Here is a 14,317-nt window from a genome sequence, read left to right on the forward strand (position 1 = left end):
GGCCGGAGGCTGTGCACGTCACTCGCAGTCCCGGGCCGGGTGGCCGGCGCGCGGTGGCGTTTAGCCAGGCCGCGCCGCCCCGGCCCCGCCGCACGCCCACCCCGACCCCGCCGCCGCGTCCCCGGGGAGCTCGGCCCGGACCGCCGCGGACGCCCGCGGCCCGGAGGCGGGGGCGGCGGGCGCGAGGGCCCCGGGGCTGGAGCGGCGCCCAGGGGTGTGAGGCGGGAGCGCGGTGCGGAGGGAGGCGGGGGGGGGGGGGGGGGGCGGCGGGGTGAGGCGGCGGCCGGCGGGGCCCGCGCTCACTCGGAGGCCGGGCGGCCGGCGGCAGGACGCGCTCGCGGAGTCGGGCCTGGCGGCGACCGGCCGCGCGCACCATGCCCTCCTTCGACGAGGCGCTGCAGAGGGCCGGCGAGTTCGGGCGCTTCCAGCGGCGCGTGTTCCTGCTGCTGTGCCTGACGGGCGTCACCTTCGCCTTCCTCTTCGTCGGCGTGGTCTTCCTGGGCAGCCAGCCCGAGCGCTACTGGTGCCGCGGGCCGAGCGCCGCCGCGCTGGCCGAGCGCTGCGGCTGGAGCCCCGAGGAGGAGTGGAACCGCACGGCGCCCCCCGAGCGCCGCGGCGACGGCAGCTGCCGGCGCTACCTCCTGGAGGCGGCCAACGCCAGCGCGGCGGCCGACGCGCTCAGCTGCGCCGACCCGCTCGCCGCCTTCCCCAACCGCTCGGCGCCGCTCGTTCCGTGCCGGGGCGGCTGGCGGTACGCCCAGGCCCACTCCACCATCGTCAGCGAGGTAAGGACGCCGCCCGCCGCGCTCGGGGTGGGGGGGCCCGCGGGACGGCACTGCGCCCTGCCGCCCCCGGACGCGGCGAGGGCGGGAAGCCGGCCACCGCGACCCGGCCCGGGAGGCCGGCACCTGCCGGGTGCCTCTGGGGACCACCAGGTGCATCCCACTCTCGGAAGCGCGGCGTCCGAAATGCCGGGAAAATGCCTGTCGTTGATTTCCCTCGGCGACGGAGTGGACGGAGAGGGGCTGTGGTGTCCGGTGTGACCCACAGCTGGGGTAATGCGGAGCTCGGAGATGCTTCGCAAGCACCTCCTCAGGCGTCGGGGCGTCCCATACACGTACCTTATTGCCGGGATGGGTTTGTGCAAAAGTGGGAAATTATAGTCCGACTCGCGGTGGAGACCCGCGGCCTCCGGGGCGAGCGACTCGGTTGGGCAGGGCCGGATTGCTCTGTGGTCTTCGGGGGTAAAGGAAGGGCGAAACGTCAACTGGCTGCCCAAATGATGATGGGAAATGCACGGGGGACAGAGGTCAAGGATCCCCGCGGACGCGATTTTGGTAAAACTGCTTTGGGGCAAAGAGCAACATCTGAGAAAAATTGGGAAGGCTGAAGTTTTGAATTAAGAGTTTTAATTCCCCCCCCCCCCCGTCAATAAATTACAGGAAGGCAGCAGGAAGGGCTACAAACCTTACAAAGCAACCACCCCCCTTCCCAGGGGTGGCCCCTTGGACCAGGTGGGGACAGCCTCACATTTTCTTGGGTGTGTTTGGGCAGGCAGTGCATTGGGGGTTAGCTGGCCCCTCAGCCTTGGCCGCAGGCCTGTTCCCCCGCTGGGCTGGGAGGGCAGTTTGCGTCTTCTTGGTCTTTGTGCCTCAGCTGTGGGGACTGCTTCTGGAGGCTGGGTCACAGGAATGAGCAGTTGAACTTCATGGGCAATCAGAGATCAATTTAATTTCTAAAAAAATGGTTGAATGTGCTCTGGTAAATTAGGAAAGAAATTTTTTTTGTCTTTATTTTAGTTACTGTTATAAACGTTTTTTAAAGCACCTCCTTGAATAAGGGGAAAACACTAATTTGGAGTTAGCGATGCCTCTTCTGTCACTGTTAACGGTGACCTCATCTCTCTGGTGTTGGGATTCTAGATCTTCGAGGTCATGTATGTTCTATAGTGTCGTGTGTGTATGGTCCTATAGCTGAGTGCTGTGGAGTTAAAATCCATGGCAGCCCAGCCAGGCAATGTGATGTGTGTTCGGGCTACTTTAATTTCTACTTAATCTGTGGGTAATGATGACGACTGCTTCATAAACTGTGGTGGTCTTGCCGTTAGGGATTTCATAGATGGCATGGGCAGGGTGTGGACTTCGTGGGACAGGACATTATCACTAGTACATCCTTCGAGCAGCGGCTGTGTGATGGCTGCTTGTCTTCCATTTAGCACAGCTGCTTAGTGCCTACTTCCCAGGCAAATCAGAAGATACCACTTGGAGAGAAGACACATCATTTTTGAAGACATTTAAGCCTCAAATAAAGAATAAAATGAGCCTTCAAAGAAATGTACATGCACTCAGGTGGGGTTTCCGTGAGCAAACGTGATCCCTGGACATCAGAGAAGGGAGACATAGAAATCTGTGAGTTAGTGCCCAGACAGATACTTGAGAAATATTCTGGGGTGCTGGAGTTGTTTCAAGTGACCTGGCGTTATTTCAAGGAGGGACAGGTGGTCTTATGAAGGTCAGTGGCTCCCAAAAGGCAATGTGGAAAGCGGAAGGTCAGGAGACCTGGTATGGTACTGTCTGCGGCTGGCTGTGTGGCTTGGGTGAATCACTTAACCTCACTGGGCTTAGCTTTCTCATCTGTAAAATTACAGGTTGGATTAAGCCCTTTACAGTCCTACAGATACCATCGGTGTCATAGCTGGATGGCTGCTCGGGGTGCACAGACAACGATAAACATTTTCAAGGAAAAGTAGAATGATATTCAGCCTCACTCCTGAAGGCCACCAACAGATCTTTGAAGTATATTGGAGAGTTGTTTTTTTTTAATCCCAAATTGTTCACTTCTTCTGGCTTGTTAGTTTTTAATGTTTTGATTCTTTTTTTTTTTTTAAGATTTTATTTATTTATTTGACAGAGATAGAGACAGCTAGCGAGAGAGGGAACACAAGCAGGGGGAGTGAGAGAGGGAGAAGCAGGCTTCCCGCCGAACAGGGAGCCCAATGCAGGGCTCGATCCCATAACGCCGGGATCACACCCCGAGCCGAAGGCAGACGCCTCACCGCTGTGCCACCCAGGCACCCCATAATGTTTTGATTCTTAAGAGGACCCCACCCCCCCAATCTATTCAGGAAGTTCAGCAATTCAGAGCAACTCATTCTGTCTCAGAGTTCTGCCTAATACTTTGCTGTCTTCGGTTTTGAAGATGATCCATTTAGTTTTTGTTTTTTCATATTCTGTCAAGATTAAAGGAACTTTACTTATATCTTCAGTAACACTGTACCCAGTGTGATTTTACAGACTTAAAGTTTAAGATATTAATCGTGGGAAGGGGGTGAGTTGCGAGAGTTTCGAAGGTGGAAGGGCAGACCAGATTCCAGAATGTCTCCATATGGCTGTTACACTTCATCCTTGCACCAGTGTGGGGAGATACCGTTGTCCTGGCTTTGTAGAGAGGTACCCGAGTCAGGAGATGTGGAAGGACCTGCGAGGGTCCCAGACCTTTTAAAGGGCCCAGCTGGGTTGCGATCCAAGGATCATTAGTGTAAATCATTCTCCCTTCCTCCATGTAGTGATGAAAGTCTTGGGGACAAGTCCACACAAACATAGCCACTCACGCTTCAGAAGCCGCAGGAAATCCTGTGGAACCTTCATATTTACTTCATTCTTCTGGCCAGCCTGCCACTGTATTTCATTTCATGGCATCAGGAACACAGCCATCATTAGCCAGACCAGCCGATGGGAAAGGCTCTCTCCTCCTCATGTGAACATTGTAGAATGAGCACTTGAGTCTCACCCACTGGCTTTCCATCTTAACAAAGCGAAACAGCTCCAAGGAGTGAAGTCAGAAGTCAATGCCAAGTGCAGGGCTGTTTCAATCCAGTGCCCTCACTTATTTCTCTTGCTCAAGGTGAGGCAGTAGGTTTTCCCCCATACGTAACTTCCTCAGGGCGGACTTTCTAATGTGTGCATCTCAGCCTTGTCTGCTGGTCGGTAGCTGGCCACCATAAAGCAGGATAGAAGGCAGACAAGTCACATATTTCAATTCATTGCCCAGGGAGTGAGTCTTTGAAGTGGATATTAGGACTTTTAAATGTTTGCTTGTATGCCATAAATGGAAATTTAAAAAAAAGAAAGAAAGAGGGAAGGAAAGAAAAAGAGCTTCTCTCTAGTGTCTCACTGAACTGGGCTTCAGGACACCTTGTAAAAATAGCCTGAATCACTCTCGTTTTTCCTTTCCAGACCATTTTTTCCCCGCAATAAAAGAAAGGAAAGCCCATGTGAAGGAAGCCGCTGCTGCACTAGAGAGAGAGGTGGCTGCTTTGCTTTGGGGGCTTCGTGTGTCTCTGTCTTGCCTCTCACACCTCTATCCCACGACATAGGGCCAACCCAGTAGGGCAACCCACAGACATGGGTGCCGCCAGCGTCCTGTCCTCACTGACTGGCAAGCATGGAATTGCGCTGCTGCGGAAACTGGAGGAAGTCTCTCCAGGCCCACGTTTGAGTCTGGGCTCAGTCTCTGATGTGCCTTAGGACGATCGTGCTTCTGCACGGTTTTTATTTCTCATATGATTTGGGCCTCCCTTGTGTCTTGCTGAATCAACCTCACCAGGAGGACATCTGTTTTATTAACTACTCCGAAGACCCAAATAAGTCACTGTTCATTTTTATTTCATGAATTTCTCTTCTTTATTATTTGTTCTCGTTTCCTGGATTGACTTTTGGTATGCTTCTTTTGATGGAAGTTCGATGCATACCTCAGTTACTTTCAGCCTTTCTTCTTTTCTAGCATAAATATTTAAATATTGAATATTAAAGCTTCTATGTACTCTTTTGACTGTGCCCGACAAGTGCTGATATGCAGGTTTTAATTATTATTCCATTCTCAGTATTTGTGATTTCCATTATTATTTCATTTTTGGCCCATGACGTGTTTATCTTTTTTAGTTGCTGACTTCTCATTTAACTTTGGTATGGTCAGAGAACGTGGTCTGCGTGACACTGTTTCTTTGGACTTCATTGAAGCTTGCTTTCTGGCCTTTAAGAGGTCAATGTTCATACATGTTCTGTACATGGTCTCGAAGAATGTGCAGTCTGCAGCTATTGGGGGCAGGGTTTATAGCTGTCCCATATTTGAAGCTTGTCACTTGTGCTGTTAAACTTTAGACTTTAATCAACTTTCCATTTGCCTGGTCTATAGAGAGTAACAAGTATTGAAATTTGCCATTATGTTGGTGGGTTTGTCAGTTCCTCCCTATATTTCCAGCAGACTTAAAAAGTTACACACATGGGGGAATTTTATCGGATGCGTGTATCTGCAAATTTAGATTTTGCTTATAACTTACATAGCGAATTGAACCTTTTGGTAGTGTGTGGGGACCGTATCTAAAATCCATGGTGTATATTGTCTTAGTGTCTATTTTGTCTCATGCGAATGTAGCTACTCCAACTTTCTTTTAGTTAATACTTGCATGTAGTATCTTTTGTTACCTGTTCCTTTCAAACTTCCCATGTTCTAAGAGTTTACATGTATCTCTTATAAAATGCATATAACCTGATTTCGTTTTTAACTGGTATGGTAGTATCTTAACACTTACTATATTCATTGTTATATTTGAGCTCGTTACACTACGTTATTTTTCTTTGTCTTGTTATTTCTATGCGTGTTTCCCCCTCCCTTTAAAAAATGATTTTTAAATTTGTTTTTCTTATTCTATTTTGTTCCTTCCTTTATTTGTTTGGAATTTAGATCCTTTCTTTCAATTCTTCCAGCAGTTACCCTTGACATTTTACTATGCTTACTTAACAGAGCCTAAATTTAATACTGCAACCTTCTCAACCATTTAGGAACTTTCAACATTTTCACTCAGTCACTCACCTCCTGTGTTACAGGCATTTGCAGCCAATATTCTAGATTTTCCTCTTTATTCTTAATTTATGGTCTTTGTGTAGATCACGTATGCTTGGATTTATATTGACACTATCTGGTCATCATTTCATACAGTCTCTCCTTTTTCCCCTTCCTTTTGGCATAAATCTTTCAAATTTTTCTTTAGTGCTTATCTCTAGGTGGTACATGTTCTCAGTTTTTGTTTTTATGGAAATGTCTTTGCTTCCCCATTATTCTTTTTTAAAAAAAGATTTTATTTTTAAGTAATCTCTACACCCACCTTGGGGCTTGAACCCACACCCTGAGATCAAGAGCTTCACACTCCACTGACCAAGTCAGCCATTATTCACCATTATTCTTGAAAGATGGTTTTGTTGGGAAATAGTTCTATGTTGCCAGTTATTTTCCCTCAGCCCTGTGAAGATGTTAGTTCTGCCTTACAGCTTTCATTTTGCTTTGGGGAAGTCTGCTGTCAGTCTCACCGTCCTTTTTTGTCAGGTTATATCTAAGTACGTATTTTTTTTATTTGCCCAGATTGGTGCACACTGCCTCTAAAAGGCATCTGCATATAATAGGCACCCAATAAATAGTCATTGGATGAACCAATTGTTGTATTTCCTTTAACTGAATTTTGGGAAATTCTTAGCCATTATCTCTTCCCTGTTCCCTTTTCCTGCTCTGTTCTTTCCTTGATTAGACATAAGTTGGACCTTCTTTTGCTGTCCTTCATGACTCTTAACGTCTCGCTCATTTTCCACTTCCCTATCTATATGTATCATTGAGATGTTTTTTCAGACCTACCTTCCAGAATACTGCCTTTGCATTCAGCATTATCAGCTCTGCTATTTAATCCATCCATTGAACTTTGTATTTCAACAACTCTCTTTCTCATTTATCAAAGTTGTATTTGTTATTTATTAAATATGCCTGGCCATGTATTGGTAGGCTCTTATTTCTTGCCCATTTTTCAATTTCTTGAAATGTTCTACATATGATTACTCTATATTTTGTATCTGGTACTTACACTACCTGAAACTCTTGATGTTTTAAATCTTTCATTTGTTGTTTGTCATATGGTGTGTGTTTGGTGTTTGGTGTTTGTTGGTTGTAAGCTCCCAGGTGGCTGATCTCTTTGGGAAACCGGAGAGGATTTTCCTTTGCTTCCCTCTGAGCTGGGGGACAGTGCTGATCTGGAATCACTTTCTCCCTTCCAGACTTCCTGGGTGAATCTACAACAGCTGAATCTGTCATTGTTGTTTGTTTGTTTTTATCAGAGGTGTGTGGTTTTCCCTCACTTCCTGAAACATCAATAATTCAACACAAATTATATTTTATGCTGAATCTTGTTTTTTTATCACATCTGAAGTGAGGTGATAGGTATGGTGAACGGATGCCTTTTTCTGATTGAATACAAATCAAGGCAGAATGGGTACTGACCTTGACCTCAGCCTCAGAGGACAAGGAGGAATCGAAGAGGAGTGTATGTAGCCATTTATTAAATGCTGTCTGGAGCACCAGTTGGTGTGCATTCCTGGGACCTACCTTTAGTGAGTTGGAATCAAAAGATTGAGATGGGGTTTGGGCATCTTCATTTATTACAAGCACGTGAAGCCCGTGCAGGTGGTCCCTGGGCAATACAAAGAGACACACTGGGTGTTCCTTTATGATAAGCAGTAGAACTGCCTTATGTGTGATTGAAGCAAGGGCCAGTTCCCCTGAATACACTGTGTGTGTTCAGAGGGAGAGAAGCATCATCCCTTTACCTCAAGGCAGGAGTCCCAGATTTTATCTGCTGTTTATCTACAGAAAGCTTGAAGCTATCCAGAGATGGGCAGTTGACTATAAAATCGTGTGATTGATCGGAGTGGGATACCCACAGCTGAACCACACTCCCTGTGAGTTTTGGCAAACTGTAGAGTGGAGCTTTGGGCAGAGGCAGAGGCAGGGGGACAGCCAAATGGGACAGTTAACAGATAAGGCATTGATATCTATACGCTTTGATGTATCTTTGGGATTCGATAGATCTGTGCCAAAACGTCAGCTCCTCTGTATTTCAACTTCAAGGGCAGGTCGCAGAACCTGCCTTAGCCTTGGTGTCCTCAGCTCTAGAACGGGAGTAATAACACCTACCACAGTGATTGGTCTGACATCTGCATCAAAATGCCTGTCATTGGGTCTGGCCAGAAGCAATGTGCACAAATACTAGTTTCTGTTAACATGTAAGGACTCTTGAGCTGGGTAGGGGTAGTGGGGGAGAGAGGGAGTAACTGGTGTGCCAGATCTGACCCTGGGACTGTAGTTGGCTGAACTCAAGTCTGCCAAAATTCATCACTAATAAACTTGCCTTAAATATTAAAAAACAAACAAACAAACAAAACAAAAAACAACCCACATCTCTTGGGCACTAATTTGCCCCTAGGTTAGAGAATACCCTGCATTTTTCCTCCCTGAGCCAGAGCTAGGTTATATTTCCCAGCTTCCCATGCAGCTGGTAGGTCATGAGACAGAGTCCTGGTCAGTGAAGATGGGAGAAGTAATAAGTGACACTGTCAGTCCTGCAGCCAGACCCCACTCTCTTCCTCGCTTCCCTCAACTGCCAGCAGAGAATGCTAAAGCCCTAAAATGTGGTGGAGTCCTTAGATGGAAGGAGATCCATTCCTGAAAGCCTGTGGGGAGGGAGTCCCCATCCTCCTCCCCTTCAGCTCATCTGCATGGGAATGTGAAATTAATGAGAACTAAACTTTCTTGTATTAAACCACTAAGATTTGGGGGTTGTTTGTGGCAACTCTTAGAGTGAGCCTACCTTGACTAATACAACTTTTGAGTATATTTCCTGTAGGCTGTGTGTACCTGGTTAAATGGTAGGGAACCTTGTTCCTTCAAGACAATCTTCCCCTTGGTCTGCTCACAAGGCCACCCTGTCCCTGCCCATGGGTGTCTACAGCCCTTCGGGCCCCTGGCCTCTTCAGCACCCATGCTCCAGCCCATCCAGAGCATGTCCAGATGTCCTTCCCAGGCTCTGGAACATGCTGTTTCCTTTTCTCAAAATACTTTTCCTCTTTCTCCATATGGCCATTCCATTTTTTTTTAAAGATTCTATTTATTTATTTTTAGAAAGAGAGAGAGAGTATGAGCAGGGGGAGGAGCAGAGTGGGGGGAAAGGGAGGGGAAAGAATCTCAAGCAGACTCTGCGTTGAGTGCAGAGCCTGACGCGAGGCTCGATCTCATGACCCTGAGATCATGACCTGAGTTCAAACCAAGAGTCGGACGCTTAACTGACTGAGCCGCCCAGGCACCCCATGGCCATTCCATTTTTTATGCAGCTGGGAGTTACCTATTCCAGAAGTATCTTCCATAATTTCCACCCACCACCCCCACACACATACACCTGCTGATTGTGTTCATCATGGCCTCCCTTGTCAGACTGCAGGTTTCTTGAGGGCGGAGACTGTGCTCAGTAAGTATTTGTGATGAAATTACATGGTGTGTAACAATTTTTGTGGCTCAATTAGTGAGTCAATGAGGAGAGGGTTGAGTGAAAGATTTGACCCCTTTTATAATTTTGGTTAAGCCAACCCTGAAATTGACCTTCATAGATTCAAATACGCTCTTCTCCCCAACAGGGCAGCTGCTTGTTCTTTCTCTTTCACATTACTTTTATGTTTTAATTTAGAGAAAATGGACATTTTAACAATTTTGATATATTGAATGTGATACATTTGATATAATTTGAATCGATATATTGCTGCATTTTCTTAAGCATAATTCAATTTCTTTCAGCAGTGTTTTGTTGTTTTCAGTGACGATCTTACACAAATTTCACTAGTTTTATTCCCAGGTGTTTGCTGTTTCATGGATAGCATTGTACGTACGGGCTCCCCCCCCACACACACACACCCATGAGGTCTGACAAATCCTTGGGGGGCCACTGCCCTGCAGAAACTGCTCTCATCCCCCCAACACCCACCTGGAGCAAGAGACCGTACCCCTGTCCCATGTCGGTACATGGGATCTGTCGTCCCAGAATCCTAATTTGGGGGATGTGACCTGGAACACGGAAGGAACCAGGGAATAGAAGTGCTGGCTCTTTGGGGCCATAATTGTTTTGTGCTGACGTTCACTGTGCAGAAAAGGCTATGAGTTCAGCTGTCCCGGCACTTTTTGGCACATCTGTGTCTTCAACCTAGACACGCTCCAGAAGCCACTGGGCACAGGCGCAGGGCCTGGGTCAGCAAGGGGCATATGGGGGCCTGGCTCTCAACAGTTCAGAGACAAAGTGCTGAGCCCTCCAAAGCTATGGAGGGGGCAGACACTGCCTACCCCTCAGTACAAAGTAAAACCTTTCTAAGACTCTTCCTTCTTTTTTCCTTTCTTGAACCATAACCAAGGAAGGAAATTTATTTCTATTCTAGGAGGAAAAGGCAATGTTCCTAAGGTTTCTGACACAGCTTTTTAGAATGACAGATGATGGTCAATGCCATGGGGTCTGGGTGAGAGATCAGTAACATGGCTCTTCAAGGATTGCTGCATTCTAACCGTTCTGTGTTTGGAATAAAATAAAGTAACTTTGGGGCTGACACTTGTGTAGTAATAGAGAAAAACAGTGAGGGATGCAGTTAAAAGACTAATAAGAAGGTGAAGAATCGATGTGATTTTAACAAATTCTTGTACTGAAATTCTGCAGGTCGTGTGGGCCCCGTGCAGCACATCATTCAGAGTATACAATTGATTCCGTAATTTAGCCTCAAAAACTGTGTTTGGGGGAAATTAAAAAATGAAAGAGAATAAGCATGGTGATTATTGTTGAATATCTTCTAAAAGTTTGGACCGTGGTCTCTGATTAATCGATGAAGCTGATTAAACAAGAAGTCCAAGACTCAGAGCCCTGTCGTGAGTTACTGTGAGCAACTGGGGACAGTGGAAGACATCTGTGGGACCTCTGTTTCCTTTTCAGAGTAAAGTGGCCAACTGTCAGTGGATTTCCAAGATTCCTCTATCTCTATCATTCTACAACCAAATTCATTATCAGGTCCCTGATGTATTTAATTCCTGACCCTGAGTTCAGGGTTGTCACATCCACACAAGAGTGGGAACACGTCTTGCTAGTTTCTGGAAATCAGGATGGATTCCCTCCCAGGGCACCTTTCTTCCTTGTGGGCATGCTGTGCTGTGTGTGATGTCCATGGGAGCGGAGGGGGATGGGGTGTATGGGTGTCCCTGCACTCGAGCAGGTGCCCATCCTGCCTTCTTTCACTTTGACTGTAGTCCCTAGGGCCTCCCGGAGAATTTGAGGGGGGCATGCCGTAGGCCACCCACTCAATGAAAATGCCCAGGGGGAGGCAGGGTGGGTGCAAGCCTGAACTTCAGAAACAAAGGTGATTATTATGCTGTCAGATCCTGTCTTGGGAGGCAGGGGACTCCCTGTAGGATTGCTGTAGGGCAGGAGCAGGGGAGATGACCAAGTGACAGGTGGGTCTCTGGCTTTCCATTTTAACAGCGATCACTGGGGCCAGAAGTAGAGACAGTAATATGGAAAAATGGACTTCACCAGTCTGTCCATACTCACATCCTTTGGCCTCAATTATCTGATCATTAACACTCAACCATTAAACTTAACATTGAGCTTACATGTGAAAGCGTTTAAGTATTTTAAAGTAATTCTGACAAGGTTGCATCTGTTTAGGGGGTATATCACATTTCTTTTCTGGGTTTTGTTAACTTATGTTGTGCTTATTTGTAATAAAACCTAAAAATCAGTGTGGGAGACTGTGTTCTAGAAAACAGTTTGGAGACAAACTTTGGAGGCTTCAAATAACGTGAGCAGTTAGACGCACACTTCGTCCTGGGTGCGGATGACGGCAAACCAGCACTCTTCCTCTCCTCACCCAAATGATTAGAGAGGCTTTTTCTTGTTGGGAGGCTGTCAGCTATTTTCGCTGTTGTATTTTGAGATAGAATTGCTCAATTTTTCTTGACTTCGTAATGCAGAAACAAGCATTTCACCTGTAAGATTTAAATCAGCATCTCCTAGTACGGGATGCCATTTTATTTTATAGGGAATGAAAATTTATTTTATGACTGCTTGTGTAATGCGGAGGCAGATTTTGAAAATGGTGGTTTTCTATGAAATGCCATCAGTCCAATCGTGTCCAGCATCAGAGGCCCGAGTAGGGTCTCTATGGAAGTGAGAGGAAGCTAAGGCCTTGGTGGGTAAGGAACAGAGATAGATGATTAGCCCTGATTCTTAGGCAGTGGGACCGGTGAGGCTGTTTGGTCTTAATGAAGTCCGATGGCTTTGAAAGTTTTTGCTGGTGGTGGTGTCAAGTTTCTGGAATCACAGCCCACATCCTCATGAGCTCAGAAGGCTGAGGGTACTGCACCGCTCCCAAGAGAAGACAGGACATCCAGTACGTGGCTAGTGTGCCTGGATGGTGGTTACCTAAAGGGGCAAGGGCCCCCTCCCGGGAGTGAGGTGGAGGCTTCCCCTGGGAGTACAGCTCCTGTCTTATGTGTCCTCCTCATCCTCCCTGCTTGACAGCGTCTCAGGTCTCAGACGCCTTTCTCAGTTGTTGCTTAGGTCCCACGTACGCACAGGGTGGCTCTGATTTCACGGGGCTCCTGCCAACTGGAAGCTTTGCGTGGCCCACGGCACAGGATGAAAGACAGCATGCGCGTCTCCTGCGCCCGGGGAGGGACGCCATAAGCCGAAGCCTCGGAGACATACACCGAAGGCATAGGCGCCAGGACCGCCTCTTCTGACGATGGATCATAGCACATTTATGGGACTTGAAAGAGTGTGGGAGCAAACAGTGCGTACATTTAATATGGATGCTTTTCTAAAAGCAATGTTTTGCAGACCTCTATTGGGAAATTAGTTCCCTTTCATTGTTCTCAAATGAGTGTTTCTAAGCAGACACTTGTATGGAAGTCATGGGGATAATGAAAAATATTAAATATCCAGGGTAGAGGAGAAAATTAAGTTGAAACTAATTAAAATTAATGTGGTGTCAACTTCTAAAAAGTCAAGTAAAGAAAGAAATTTCAGAGTTCCTGTAGCGCAAAGGAAATTATTCCAAGATCCTTGCCCACAGAAGTTCTTGATCTCTCTGTGTCTCGGCAACTTGGTAATGATGTGGTAGATTGATCTGGGGCCTCCTTTTCTCAGCCACCCAGCATCCCTACAGGATTACTGTGATCCCCTATCTGGTATGTATGTGTATAAGGCACACGTAGAAGAATTTTGATTTTAAACGGAACCAAGTCGAATGTGTTACCAAGCCATGTAAGATTGCCTTTGTATTTACCACTGTTTAGATAATTAGATAATGACCATTTATGGTTGCAGAATTCTATGAGGAAATGATCACATTTCAGATATGAATTGGCTTAGTGAGGCCCATCTCTAAGGCCAATGAATGGGCAAGAACATAGCCTTACTGGATGTGTGAAGATGGGCAGATTGCTTAGAGAGGTTTCTAAGCTTGGATTCTTACAAATGGGAATACTAGCTGTTGTGTGCAGTCGGTGGGAGTCTTATACACGTACTGCATGCAGAGTGCCTGTCACCTGCCCGCCTCTCCCTCCCAAGCGCTGAGTGACTGGTGCGGGCGGTAGTTGTTGATTACAGATACTTAGGAAATTGACGCAGAGAGGCAGCTTGGGTCTGGGAAGTAGAGGGGATGACAAATGCCTAGGTCCGAGGGAAGCTTTCGATGGGCAGGTCACCAAGATTCCAGCACGAAGGGCCATGGCAGGGATCTGCTGTCTGGGGCTGGGTATAGCTGGGCTTAGTAAGAAAGACCAAGGAAAGATCCACAATACAAGGTCAGAGAGCTGCAACTTCAGCAAAACTTCCCAAGGCTCCTTGTTCCAGTCATGACCTGGAATGAACCATCCCCACCGCCATCTCGGTGGCTCAGAGGACTACTCAAGACAACATGCTGGGAAGGCCCTGAGACCATGCTCATTCCCTCCTTCTTGCTTTTTGTCACTAAATGTGACCTCCAAGTCCTGAGTGTGCCTGGTCTGGGCTGGGGTTGCGGGACCCAGACTGGCTCGCACTCCACGCTCTGCTCAGACAGAGCAGAGAACCGCTGGGCTGGGGTCTTAAACTTCCCTAAACAGGGCACGGGCAGAAAACCTGGTGGCCTCTAAGGATGCTTTTACTCTCATTTTATGTATAAGAGAGCTTTCCTGATTGAAGTTACGACTGCTTTTATTTGCTACTGTTTGGGAGTGGGAGGTGCTGTTGGAGGTAAGTGACAGCTTGAGCTGTGTTATTGGAACTGGTGTGGTCTATGTACCCAGAGAGCAGGCTGCTGCTCTCGGGGACAGTCTTTGGTGAGTGAAGTCAGACAGCCAGAGGCACCCACCGCAGCCTGCCAGCCCCAGGCAAGAACGTGCTTCCTCTCTGGCCGGGTAGGGTGCAGCCAGG

General features: G+C 47.5%; 1 protein-coding gene across 2 annotated transcripts in view; it reads left to right on the forward strand.

The window, feature by feature from the left end:
• The first annotated feature begins 265 nt into the window (after positions 1-265).
• SLC22A3 (solute carrier family 22 member 3) overlaps positions 266-14,317 on the forward strand; it is an 86,992-nt gene continuing 72,940 nt past the window's right edge. For both annotated transcript variants that reach the window (XM_045805482.2, XM_087865634.1), the window contains exon 1: positions 266-785. In XM_045805482.2, coding sequence (XP_045661438.1) covers positions 375-785 — 411 coding nt within the window. In that variant the 5' untranslated portion in view covers positions 266-374. The remainder of the gene's footprint in view (positions 786-14,317) is intronic.

Source organism: Ursus americanus, chromosome 11 (genome assembly GCF_024610735.1).
Source record: "Ursus americanus isolate L20-20 chromosome 11, mUrsAme1.1.p, whole genome shotgun sequence".
Classification (NCBI taxonomy): Eukaryota; Metazoa; Chordata; class Mammalia; order Carnivora; family Ursidae; genus Ursus; species Ursus americanus.